This window comes from Aphis gossypii, unplaced genomic scaffold (assembly GCF_020184175.1).
Source record: "Aphis gossypii isolate Hap1 unplaced genomic scaffold, ASM2018417v2 Contig00717, whole genome shotgun sequence".
NCBI classification, from domain to species: domain Eukaryota; kingdom Metazoa; phylum Arthropoda; class Insecta; order Hemiptera; family Aphididae; genus Aphis; species Aphis gossypii.
In genome coordinates, this window is record NW_026083246.1 from 27,705 (window position 1) to 41,330 (window position 13,626).

Here is a 13,626-nt window from a genome sequence, read left to right on the forward strand (position 1 = left end):
CGGCCAAACCGGTCTCGCCAAAACGCATAGTGTGGCACGGCCCTAATTGTAAATCAGAAAAAAATGAAAAAAAAAATTAACTACAATAATTTGTTTTGTAAAAAACCCACCGAAGTGGGTCATTAATGAGTCAGGATTGGAATATTTTTTGAAGAATCAAGTAACAACCAATTTCCAAGAGATACAATTTAATAAAATTTTTCGGAAAATTGGCAAGTACAATAGAAAACTACCACGGGAAACATTTTATAGAAAACTATTTAATGGTGAATACAAATATTATGATTGGCTATTGTATTCCAAATCTCAAAATTCTCTGTTTAGTTTTTACTGTCTACTTTTTGCTCCGTGTAATACTAAATTTAGCCATTCTGGTTCTGGTTTATATAGATTGGAAAAATTATTTGTTAAATGTACCTCTATATTTTATTTGTATATTCAATATTGATAAAATTAATTTTATAGTTTAATTTTCTTCAAGCTTAAAAAAGAATTATTCAAATTATAAAAGTGTTATGTGAGTTTATGTAAAATATGATGTGCAGAATAATAATAATAGGTATATAAAATATAAAATTCGATATCGGTTCTATGCAAAAAATAAAACAAAATATTATATTATTCTGCCACCAATATTTAATTGTTTTCGTATTGTGTATAATAATTATTTATAGACAACGAGCCAGGCGCGATCTGAAAACCAGTTTTGACCTATGGTGCGGTATGGCTGAATACGAGGTGTGGCTATTAAATAACGAGATTATCTACTTAGCAATAAGGCATGAGTAGATAAGGGTATAATGGTAGTATATTTGTAATCTATGAATATCACTGCATCGAACAATACCAGTTTAGTCAGTTTCCGTTTTGTAGTCTATGTGTAAGCGTCGTTTAAATTGACCTCTTACGTGTTGAATGTCGAAATCATGCCGGACGAAAAAATTGAACAACGTATTAATTTAAAATTTTTAGTGAAACTTGGAAAATCTGCGACCGAAAGTTTTAATTTATTAACTGAAGTATATGGAGATAGTGTTCTATCACGACCACGTGTTTTTGAGTGGCACAAACGATTTCGTGAGGGTCGTGAAGAAGTTGAAGACAATCAACGGGTGGGTCGTCCATGATCCTCAAAAACTAACGATAACATTTCAAAAATCAATGAAATTGTGTGAAAAGATCGACGTCTGAGTATTCGAATGATAGCTGAGATGGTTAATATCGACAAGGAGACCGTTAGACAAATTTTGCACGATGAATTAAACATGACAAAATTCTGCGCCAAAATGGTGCCTAAAAACCTCACTCTGGAACAGAAAGACGGTATGCGACAAATTTGCGTTGACATTCTTGAACGGATGGAAAACGAACGAGATTTGTTGAAAAAGGTGATAACATGCGATGAAACTTGGATTTTCCAATATGACCCCAAAACTAAGAGACAATCCATGCATTGGAAGACTTCCGCATCACCAAAATTGAAAAAAGCTCGAATAAGCAAGTCGAAACTGAAGGCCATGTTGATCGTATTTTTCGATATTAAGGGTGTAATAATGACAGAATGGGTACCTCAGGGACAAACTGTGAATCAACATTATTACCTTCAAGTATTGACAACACTCAGAGAACGAGTAAGAAGAAAGCAGGCCTGAGTTGTGGGAAAATGACTCTTGGATCTTGCATCAAGACAATGCGCCGGCTCACAGTGCCTTATCTGTAAAGCGATTTCTAGCTAAAAATCGAACTCCAGTGCTTCAACACCCCCCATATTCACCAGATCTCGCTCCATGCGACTTTTGGCTTTTTCCAAAACTAAAAAGTGCGTTAAAGAGCACACATTTTGAGTCAGTTGAAGTTGTAAAAACAAAAGCGACAGAGGTGTTAAAGACATTGCAAGAAAAGGATTTCCAACACTGTTTCAACCAATGGAAAATTAGAATGGAGCGATGTGTCAAACAAGGAGGGGAAAAATGTTAAACCATTAAAAACATAAATAAAAAATTTTTACAGAGAAAATCTCGTTATTTATTAGCCACACCTCGTAGTCCGCAGGGTGATGGTATAAACGTAGTTCTCGAACGCTTCCGCTATACTAAGCAGAGCAGCACATGACTATACATTTCTAAATTTCTTACCAAAACATGCTTTCGTACTTCCTATTTTCCTCAGCTCTTATTTATCGTAGAAACATGATTTTTTCACCAAAATAATCCTTAGAAGTTCTTCTAGGTGACTGCGTTCCAGATTTTTAATTTTTTTTTTTTAAACCAATTATATTTGCAGTTGAAATTTGTATTTTTTTCAAATTTTTGAAAAATTATATGAAATAGACAAAAATAGATATCTAAAAACTGGAACGCAGTCACCTAGAAGAACTTTTAAGGATTATTATGGTGAAAAAATCATGTTTCTACGACTAAAGAGAGCTGAGGAAAATGGGAAGTACGAAAGCATGTTTTTACGGTCGAATTTGGGATACCAGAACAGCCTCTTAATGTTTTTTCATCAGAAGCAGTTTTCTAGTTGAATCCAAGAAATCATAATAAGACATATCGGAAACAATACATGGTTCACCTTTTACTTTGGCACATCGAATTAATGTGAGCCATTGATTAGGCATGTAAATTATGGTTCCCCCTCAAAATATCCCACGTTAAAAAGGCTGTATGTAAACTGCGGCAAAAAAGAAATTAAGGTTATACAAACTGCGACAAAACCGATAAGGTACATCATACATTCATACAAACTACGGCAATTTTTTTATATACTTTCTATATTTACTACATGTATAAACATATCGTTACGATAATCTATATAAGTACACGTTTATTGTTTAATTAGGTATAATACCTATTACGTGTTATGACAGGTATTAGTATCTCTTAGAGTATTAGGCTTAAATATAAGAAAACCAATTTTTAAAATATTGAAAAGTATGTTATTATTAAAAATTATTTAAAAAAATCGTATAATCAAAAAAAAAAAAACAATATAAAATAATACGTATTACTTGTTATGACAACTATTGGTACCTCAGATCTCTTATTAGATTTTTTAAAAAAGGTTAATTAAAATTTTGTCGTTTATTCTTAAAACATACTTTTTTCAAAAATTCATATCTAATATAAAACTGTTTTATAGTTGACTTAAAGTCTAATTTAGGATTGTTGCTTATTTGCAACATTGCACACGAACTTTTTTTTTATTAAACATGAGTAAATTTTTGAGTGATACAGAAATTGGCTATTTAGTTGCCAATTGGGATGAAAGTGATGACGATATTGAATGTTCTGATGACGAAAATAAAATTTTCAATAATGAAAATGAAATTAATCATAATGACAATGATATAAATGATAATTTTGAACCTGATATTGAGATTGATATTGATAGTTTACCGATTGTTTTTGACGACGAAGGTGAGTATATAACTATTCCTAACGATGAATATTTCAATAACACTCAAACACAATTATTTAATAATGAGGTTGTGGGTATAGATGTTTGTGAACCAGGTACCTCTTCCTCCTATAACTTTATAGATACATCTACAAAAAGTAATACATATGATATGACCACCAGTTCTAGTCCTACTGTAATACAATCGGTTAAATCTAAAACGCTTCGTCCTAAATTTTCACGTAAACTAATAGAAATAACTGTACAAAATCCTGCACAAAAAAACCAAAAAACAGAAGAATTAAAAAAATTAAAATGGAATTACTTTTGACAACACTAGTTAGTACCTACTTACTAAGTGTTTTATTAGGTGATGTCACCTAATAAAAGTTGTTAAGAGTTTTATATATTTTATTCAACGTCATGGAATTTTCAACAATGTTTAGCCAGAATGGCAAGGTATTAACAGTGTTAAACGATTTTAAATTCAAATTTAAATATGAATCAAAAATAAATGGTAATAAAAATTGGGAATGCACTAAAAAAACATGCAAAGCTAAATTAGTCTTCAATAAGGAAAACACTGTACTGTAAGAAAAATCAGTTTTGGATCATAGTCATGAATCAAATTCTACAATTACGTAAATAAATACAACAAATAACGTCAAATTGTAAATGATAGTATCAAATGAAAAATATCTGAAAGCAATATAAATGAAATGCCATCTAAAATAATTAGAAAAGAACGTCGTAGTTTAGAAAACGATACACAATTACTAACTAATGATATTTCATATATTCGTAGAAATGTATATAATAAAAAAACCAAATATCACCCACCACTTCTCAAAGATATTTTAATGAAGTACATAAAGTTCTAATAAATATGAATATTATGACTAACAAAAATGAAAATTTTTTGCTAATTAATGATATGGAAACAAATATAATGGTATTTACATGTCTCATAAATTTAAAATACTTATTTTCTATGGAAAAAGTTTTTATGGACGGAACATTCCAGTTCTGTACTAAATTTCAATCAGTTTTTTGTACTGCATGGCTTTCAAAATGGTATTTATACGTCTCTGGTATATGCATTCAGGGCCGCAGCTAGGGGGGGGGGGCTAGGGGAGTCTTTTGCCCCGGGCGGCAAATTTTTAGGGGCGGCAAAATATGTAAATTATTGGGGCTGAGTGATGGAAAGAGAGGCGGCAAAATTAGAGCTTGCCCCTCCTAGAATAATGTGTGGCTGCGGCCCTGTATGCATTGCTTCCTAAAAAACATACATCGACTTATGAACATTTATTTAAAAAGTTACGTGATGCATGTTTGACTGAAGGATTTGTACTTAACCCAAGTATGTTTGTAATTGATTTCGAAATTCGAATACACGAAGCGGTTCACAATATATGGCTAACCAGTATTATTCGAGGTTGTAATTTTCATCTCGGCTAAGCGTGGTTTAGAAAATTACAAAATTTGGGTCTAAGTAAAGTTTATATTGAAGGAGATACAGATGAAGGAAAATTTTTAAATTATATTTTTGTTCTTCCGTTCCTTGAACCTGATGAAGTCGAAGATTTTTTGTTAGGTAGTCGCGATAATCAATAAGTACCGAAATATGTAACGGTCTTTTTTATTCCCTATAATACAAATATAATCATTAAGGTGTTTTTCGATATTTGACATTTTTAGTATACTTAACTACAAAAGTAATATGATGTGTTAAATACATATAATACATTAAATACATGCAATTATATAGGTAGGTATTATACTTAGCTATTATGATTTGATTTTATATGCTTATTTTTTGTTATAGTTATTATAATTATTATATTATAATATAGGAAATATAGGAATTTCACGTAATTTAAATATTAAAATATTAAAATAGTGCGTAATATTATACTATGCAAATTAACTTAATATATTTTAATTATAGTTTTAATATTTCTTCAGGCGGTCACACTGATTGCTAAATTATGATAAGGACTTGTAATTTTTTCGGATATTTTTCTCGGACCCAAAAATCATACTTATAAAACCCATATTCTTCTAATATTGATAATTTTTCATTATAATCATGCTCAAATTTGTTAAACAAAAGGACTTCTTCATTATCATCACAATGCATGTCACAAACTGCATCTGCATATTTACTAGAGCAAGTGCCAACAAATAAGATACTAGCATAATCAAGTTGTGGAGAACAATTGCCAAACCCCGATCCTTTTAATTCATGCAGTACGAGTAGAGGTTTGTATGCTGTCCACCCTACCAATGTTTATTTAGTAATTTCTTCTTTAAAACAAGATCTGAACGATAAAATTTGACCGAAAACGCATTTGCAACAATTCACCCCTTAGTTATGTTGGCTTCAAATATTTAGCCAGTAGCTCTATTCATTACATATCATCTAAGCCTAATTCTGAATTCATATCATACTTACATATGTATTATCATTTATTATAAAGATTCCTCACTGGCCTTATTTTCGTCGGCGTGGTAATAATCGGGTGACGCTATTAGGCGCTGCGGACACTTGACTAGTTAGATCGGATAACGTTGTGATCGCTAGTAGTAGTCTAGACGGCGGCCCGCAGACCGCAGTGCTACATATCGCATATTCGCATTATTTCTCATAATATTATTATGTTAGATTCATTACTAATTAGCAATTACTTATTTCACGAGTTATTTCATGAAGTTGAAAGTTGCGACTCGCAATTTACAATACGTGTGTGAAATTGGGTGACCAAAGCTAGGTGACTATTTTTCAGACGACTAGTGATAAGAATCATCGCATACTCGATTGCGTGTCGGTATATTTAAGGCGCCAGACCTTTAAATTTTGAACTATCTTCCAGATAGCGCCAAGATAATCAAAAAACCTCATTAATTATAAACTATTAGGTGTAATGGAGATCCAGGTGACTAGTACGGCATGTTAATTAGTATGCACGCGTGGTTTTTAATTTTTTTCACCGTGTTCCGGAACGAGTCGAAGGACTTAACGTACATAAAATTAAAGCTAGGAAAATTTACAACGAGATGAAAATAAATTTGGGATGTAGACGGATTTTGGTCACATAGTAATCAGCGTCCAAACTCCCAGGTGACGCACGGGCCATATTCAACTCATTTTGAGGAATGAGCAGGCTGTCCGCGAAGTGAACACGTTTTCCACCGGAGAGATTACTCTGTAACACTTCCCGATCTTTTCTACCGGACACTTCACCGGACACACCGGACCGGTTACCGGAAACTCTGGATACTTCCCGATTTCTCGGGTTTTCCCCGGCCAATCTGCTCCGTATGTTCCCCCAACGGCTCTCAAAACTCACACCTTGAGTTTTGACCGGATGATTTTGACTTTTGCCCGGGCACTTTTGATTTTCTCCGGACAAAATGCTGGTGGAGGGTTTGGGGGAAACCCCACGGTATGCGCAACTTGCTTGCGCCACCCGTTCGGTCGACCTAAGCTTTTCTTCGGCTAACCCCCGCTCCAAGCGTTCCACGCTCTCGCTGAGAGTAGCAATTGTTAACTGCTGCTTGTCGACCGTTGTTCCAACCCCTCCAGTCTATCAAACATCTGTTCAATAAAGTGGTTTATCAAATCTCCGTCGGTTTTGCCCTCTTCACCACTGTTCTGGACCTCCAATGTCTTCCAATGTATCTTCCAGTACCTGGGATGACGTCCCGTCAGTTACCCCAAACCGTACTGATCTTGGATCCATGTTTTCCTTAGACCTAATATACTCCTCTAATGCTAGGAGTTTACAAAAGAAGAGGTCAAATCAAAGTGCAACCTACATCTATAAGTCGCCAAAAGGAAGGTATTACTAAAGGCTCTAGAAGAATAAATTCTGGTAAAAGACCAAATAATTAAAGCTTAAATATAAACCAAAAAAGACCTCATAAACTTAGCTACAATATGGCTAAAAACCAGTTGAATGCTAAAAGTCATGGGAAAAATCATTAAGTACATTTTGTCTAATATTTTAATATTTTAAATGAGTAGTAATTTTTTTTTTTCTTTATATATTAGCTTCTAGTATCTTAACTATTTAGCCCAACAGTCAATAATTATACAAAAGTGAAAATAGTTGTAATTAATAATTATGAAAATATAATAATATGTTTGGAGATTATACTTTTTCATATTCTGTAATTAGTATGAGAACCAATATCAAACATTTGATTTTAGACAACATTCTTAAACAATATAAAATAAGATAAAAATAAACAACTTCTGTCTTGAGTAAAAGACATTTATAAATTATAAAGAATTCTTACTTCACTTTTTGTTCTTAAAAATTTTAAAGCATCACATGAGTCAACGGTATGATTATGAGTCCATACAATTTTGATTGAAGCATTTAGTGGAGGCGAATACTTTAAATAATCATCATTCTTCCTAGTATTTTTGTTATTTTTTTTTAATAAAATATCAATTGAAGATAAGCAACCAGTATTACGTTCAGTAATTTGGTTAGTACTTTTTTTTTTTTTGAAGTATGGTGACAGATAAAATACTTGTGGGAAATTACCCTTGTTGCGTGCCAGTATCAGATTTGAATCCAAATGGTTAATTTGAATGAAAGTTAAACTTAATAACGTAATATGTTTTATTGCATACAAACAAAATACATGTAACAAATTAAATAAGTGGCTGAGTGACGTGAAAGTGCTCAGTTGTTGATAGCTTTGGTACATCTGCCGTTGCTGGTCTTCGGGCTCCCTTATATATTGTGGTGCGTCTCTTGTTTACGTCGTGTTTTCGCCTTCTGGGTAAAACCAGGTGTCCTTGTTGTTGTTGTTGCAAATTCGGACACGAATTTGAAAATGTGCAATAACATCTCAAATGCATCATTAGTGCACTGTAATTATTGGTGCGCTTACTATCCCGACACGTGTCATGGTCATAGTAGCATCCGCATTACCCTTGACACGAGGCATGGTCATACTAACTTAGCCTTGTAATCTCGTAGATATCTTATAGATATCTCGTAGCCCATAACACCTCCCCACAAAAAAAAAGGTTTATGTCTGCAAGACAGAAATCTTTACAATTTTTCTTAAATGCACTCAGTTACACTTACAATTTCAGTTTTACATTGGTAACTTAATAATAATATTAGTTATATCAAATTTTAAATCAATTAAGAATACAATATAAAGTATGTTAGTACAGTATATATTATTAATATATATATTTTTTAATATTTGAATCTCCTTCACCTTGAATAATACAATTAAAATAATAAAATAAATTTGTGAATAATTAATTAATATTACACACGAACGTTACGTTCTACCCATATACCAAATTAAATGACTGAATAATTAAACTTAAACATAGGATATAACAATATTTATATTCTAAAAATGTTTTATTAAATTCTCGTATTGTTGCTTTTTTAACACATAGTTGAATATACACTTGGTATATTCCACATCCAATCTCGGATCATGTGCATACGTAGTCTTATGTTTTTTTATACATATTTTATCATGCGTTTCTACTAAATTCAACAATCTTCCTGTTTTATCAAATTTCCCTATATCTATTTCAAAAATAATCTCCCTATTGTTCAATTTCTCAAACTGGATAAAAAAATTCTTATTAAAATACTTATCATAACATGTAATGTTTAACATTGGATAATTTATTTTTATTTTTTATTTTTATTTGTTATACGGGCTTAGCCCTTTTTGACATTACAGTGTATATTTTATATGATGATGAAATTTTACAATAAGACAAAACTAAATTAAATATATACAGCTTACATTAATATGAGATACAATTATCTGATGACAATAAAAACTTAAACATTAAAACAAAAAACTTTAATTTAAATTTGTATATTAAAAATTTAGCAATTCGTCGAAGGAAGGTTCTGCATTGGCAGACGACATTAGGCGTCTTAAAGGCTCATTAGCCATATAGTTAGTGGTGGCGTGCGGGACATAGAAGAGGGCCTTTGAGCGGGATGGAGAATCTATATTATTATTTAAAAGACCCGCTAGGAATTTAAGACCTGCGACACGGCGACGTTCGGCTAAGGATGCCAAACCTAGATGAATAGCAACCGGTGTATAGTTATGAGGTGCACAAGGTATCTTAAGGATATGACTAGCATAGCGTAGGAACCGGCGCTGAACACGCTCAATTTGCCTTGCATTGTCTGCAGTATGAGGGTCCATATTCTAAAATGGGGCGCACAAGCGCACAGAAAAGTGTTTTTAATGACGATTCAAGCCGAAAATCCTTTATTAATCGGATGACTAGACCAAGGGTTTTTAAAGCTTTACAACACACGTACTCTATGTGAGCAGTTGGGTCAAGATTGCAGCTTAGCTTGAAACCAAGATCCATGACATAGTCCATAGTACGAGTAATAGCTATATTATTGATGAAGTATGGGGACATTATAGGAGAACGTGATCTAGTGAAGGTCATAATTTTGCATTTATCGAGATTAAGTGCTAAACCTAAAGTGTTGATCCAATTTGAGAATCGATCTAGGTCGGATTGAAGTTTTGTACAATCATCTGGCGTGGTTACACGCAGATATAATTTGATGTCATCAGCAAAACACAGAAATTGACAGTGATGTAGCACACGATGGAGGTTGTTTATAAATAATGAAAACAATATTGGCGACAGATGACTCCCTTGAGGGACACCCGATGAAGCCAAGAACAGATTAGACTTAACATCAAAGACTTTAACCCATTGATACCTGTTACTAACAAAGGATCTTAGCCAAGACAGAAGAGGTTCGCCAAAACCTGATTCTTTGAGAATATGAATAAGTACATTATGGTTGACCGAATCGAAAGCTTTTTGAAAATCAATGTAGATTACATCTACTTGAGTTCGTTGTTGAAAAGAGTCGAAGACATAGTTATTGAAAACAAGATTGCATGTGGTAGTAGACCGTCTTGGGCGAAAGCCATGCTGTTCCTCGGCTAGGATAGAATTAACGGTTGGTTGAATGGCGTTTAAGACTATGTGTTCAAACATTTTTGAAATATGCGATTGGATGGAAATAGGTCGATAAAGGGAAACAACGGAGGGGCTACCAGATTTAGGAATAGGGGTTACAGAACTGAATTTGAACATGGAAGGAAAAACGCCTTCATCAAGCGACCTTCTAAACAGAAGCCATAGCGGATAAGCAATAATAGTTCTTAATTCATATAAAAAGTGACCTGAGAGGCCATCTGGGCCAATTGACCACACATTTTCCAACGAAGATAGGCCATGCGATACATCTTCTACGCTAAACGTAGCATTATTGGGTAGATCATATGTAGAAATATCTATTTTTTTGGCATCAAAATCTACTCGTTTAGTAGAGTAAACTGAGGAAAAGTAGTCAGAAAAGAGATTGGCGGTCTCTTGTTCATTACTATAAGTGAGTTCGTTGTATGACACTTCCTTGGGAATACAAATCTTAGCACGGTTGTTCCTAACAAATTTCCAGAAATCATTAGGCTTAGTGCTAAGGGCTGTTTCAGTACGGAGTATAAAGTTTCGGTAACATATTTTTGTTTCATATTTAAGTTTAGCCCTGAGGAGAGAGAATTCTCTATAATCATTAATGCTTAAAGAAGACTTATAGTTAATATGAGCCTTTTTTTTCAAAAAAATATACTTTTAAGATTTTTGGTAAACCAGGGTGGGTATGTTGATTCATTAAAAGAGACTTGGGGAACGTGATCAAGGATTGATTTATGCAATGCGTCGTATAAAACATTTACTGCTGAGTCAAGGTCGTATTGAGAAAGTGTTGAAGACCAGTTAAATGTAGACACAAAGGAACGGATATTCCCATAATCGCCTTTGCAGAAATTGTAGAACCTGCGGCCTACCGGGAGACTAAATGGAAGTAAAATATTTAAAGCTGGGTGATATTTATCTATAGGAACTAGCGAGTCAAGCGACTTTTCAACGATTAAATCTTTATCATTGCAAAAAACTAGGTCTAGAATCGAATTGGTTGAGTTATAAATATTATTTTTTTGAAAGAATCCGTTTGTTGTAAAAGATTCGGGAATACATGGGGCACGGGCAGGTGAAGAATATGAGTATACAATACCATAATCATCATTGTCCCACTTTGTTTCAGGAATATTATAATCCCCACAAATAATAAATTTGTCATTAGGATAAGTATTAATCAAACATTCAATGGAAGAGACGTGAGATTCATAAATTAAAGGAGGAGGGAGAGGCGGAATATAGACACCACCAACTATGAAACTACACGAACCAATAGTAAAACGGACAAAAACATGTTCAACATTTAATTGAGGAACTTTAACATAACACGCAGGGTAATCTTTACGAATGCCAATGAGAACACCACCACGGACTACATTTGCTATTAGAATTACATCGGTCATATCTAAAAATATTATAATAATAAGACCAAGTTCGGAATTAGAGATATTGCTGTGTAGCCAAGTTTCTGTTAGTACAATAAATATATAATTTACAGATGATGCATTACATTTAAAATTGGTTAACTTAGTATTAAGACCCCTACAGTTTTGGTAGAAGCCGGATAATAAAGTGGAAGCTACTAGTTGATTTGGGCGTTGGACTTTGGATCGGTTAGTCGCCGAGGGTGAACACCGTTTTTTGACCCATCAGAGATCACTTTCGGAGAACCGTTAACATACTTGATGGAAAGACCAGATTCGCCATTGCTAGTCCTATGGTCAATTTCCAAGTGACATGATCTTAGTAGTTCCCGTTGGAGTTTGGTCTTGTCCTTGACAACTCGGAATCCCTGCGTAATTGATACACCTTGGTTTTTTAACTCGGCAAAGGACATAATTAGTTTAGTTGCATCTTCTTTTGAAGTATAAATAACTTTGAGAGGGCGGACATAATCAGAACGAGCTTTACCGAGCCGAAAATATTTGGAGCCATGAGAGGGCCCAATTGAATTTTCTTCGAGTAGTTTTTGAAAAGTTTCCTTGTCGTCTTTAATACGTTCAGCAATATTTGAAGAAAGTGACTCTGTGACACCATAGGCAAGTACATTATAAGAACATCTCTCACTCTCAAAAGTCTCCTGTAGAACTTGTGAAACGGTATTAGAAGCAATGTTAGTGGTTGAACCTGACTCAAGTTTCGCAACTTTGTCCATAAGTGAGTCAACATCATTTCTTAGCGCAGTATTTTCGGCTTTAAGGTCCGCAATTAGACATGAAAGTTTCTTAAGATCGCTTTTTAAGTCTTTGAATTGTGATGTTTGGGCGGTAGATAGCTTCTCATTGGAAGCTGTCAAGTCGTTCCGAAAAGAAAGTAGAGTCGACATCACGTCATCAATGGTTGAAGTACTTGTAACCGGTGAGAGAACTTTTGAGGAGGTAGGTTGGGTAGTAGTAGTGCGCGTACGAAGAACACGGTCAGAAGAAGAGCTATTAATTGAATTTTTTCCTGAATTCATGACGAGTATGGATGGATTGTATTTAAGGTAGTAGAGGATGTACCAGCGTTAAAGTTACTGGGTAAAAGCAGATGGAGGTACGGTGTGTAGTGATTCGGAAACAATGGCAACTACCGTTAAAGTCTCCGTAAAACAGCTGTTTGTGGTTGTGAGAATCGAGTACAAAGTGATAACAACAAAACAAAATTCAGTACTCACGAACAAGCTGCCCCAAGAAAACTTGAAAAGAAGCACAAAAACTGAAGTAGGTGGGCTGCATCGACTTCTAAAGCACTATGAGTTGGCATAGAATTGTTAAGTTAACAAGCGAAAGCGAAACGCATACAAATTAAATTAAATTTGACTTGTAACGAAGACGATATGTACACAGAGATTTTATCAAAGCAGTACTACTATTAAATTTAACCTTTGTAAAATTGTTTTATCCGAATGCCCATTCCACACTACTATTATATTATTTTCCTTATTCCCTTGTTTGATATAATGATCAATATACTCTCTCGTTAGATTATTTCTTGTTGAATTTAAACTCTGTTGTAACTGATCTAAACACGCATCTCGTAACTCCGTTTTACACATAAATATTCTTTTTATCTCTTTAACTGCTACTTGCAACTCTTTCTCAATCATAGGTCTAGCTTATTCGTCAATTGGTAGTAATAAAGGTCTACCTTCTAACTACTAACCTCAAATCTCTCAAGCTATTTGACATAGCACCAGAGATAACTACTATGCTCGTTCGTTTTAC

At 33.8% G+C, this 13,626-nt stretch overlaps 3 protein-coding genes and 1 pseudogene across 3 annotated transcripts; 2 read left to right on the top strand and 2 right to left on the bottom strand.

Annotated features, from left to right (window-relative positions):
* Window positions 1-1,211: 1,211 nt before the first annotated feature.
* Window positions 1,212-1,652, top strand: LOC126555126 (histone-lysine N-methyltransferase SETMAR-like). Its single transcript, XM_050210090.1, has one exon. It carries the CDS (start codon window positions 1,212-1,214, stop codon window positions 1,650-1,652), a length of 441 nt encoding a protein of 146 aa, XP_050066047.1.
* A 2,170-nt stretch (window positions 1,653-3,822) lies between these two features.
* On the top strand, window positions 3,823-4,857 carry LOC126555128 (uncharacterized; annotated as a pseudogene).
* Window positions 4,858-6,446: 1,589 nt separating this feature from the next.
* LOC126555127 (uncharacterized) lies at window positions 6,447-11,823 on the bottom strand. Its single transcript, XM_050210091.1, has 4 exons — window positions 11,179-11,823; window positions 9,735-11,050; window positions 7,702-7,822; window positions 6,447-6,986 (listed from the first exon to the last, which is right to left on the bottom strand). The coding sequence occupies exons 1-4, from the start codon at window positions 11,821-11,823 to the stop codon at window positions 6,447-6,449; spliced, it is 2,622 nt and encodes an 873-aa protein (XP_050066048.1).
* Window positions 11,824-12,002: 179 nt separating this feature from the next.
* LOC126555129 (uncharacterized) lies at window positions 12,003-12,899 on the bottom strand. Its single transcript, XM_050210092.1, has one exon. It carries the CDS (start codon window positions 12,876-12,878, stop codon window positions 12,003-12,005), a length of 876 nt encoding a protein of 291 aa, XP_050066049.1. The 5' UTR covers window positions 12,879-12,899.
* Window positions 12,900-13,626: the final 727 nt, after the last annotated feature.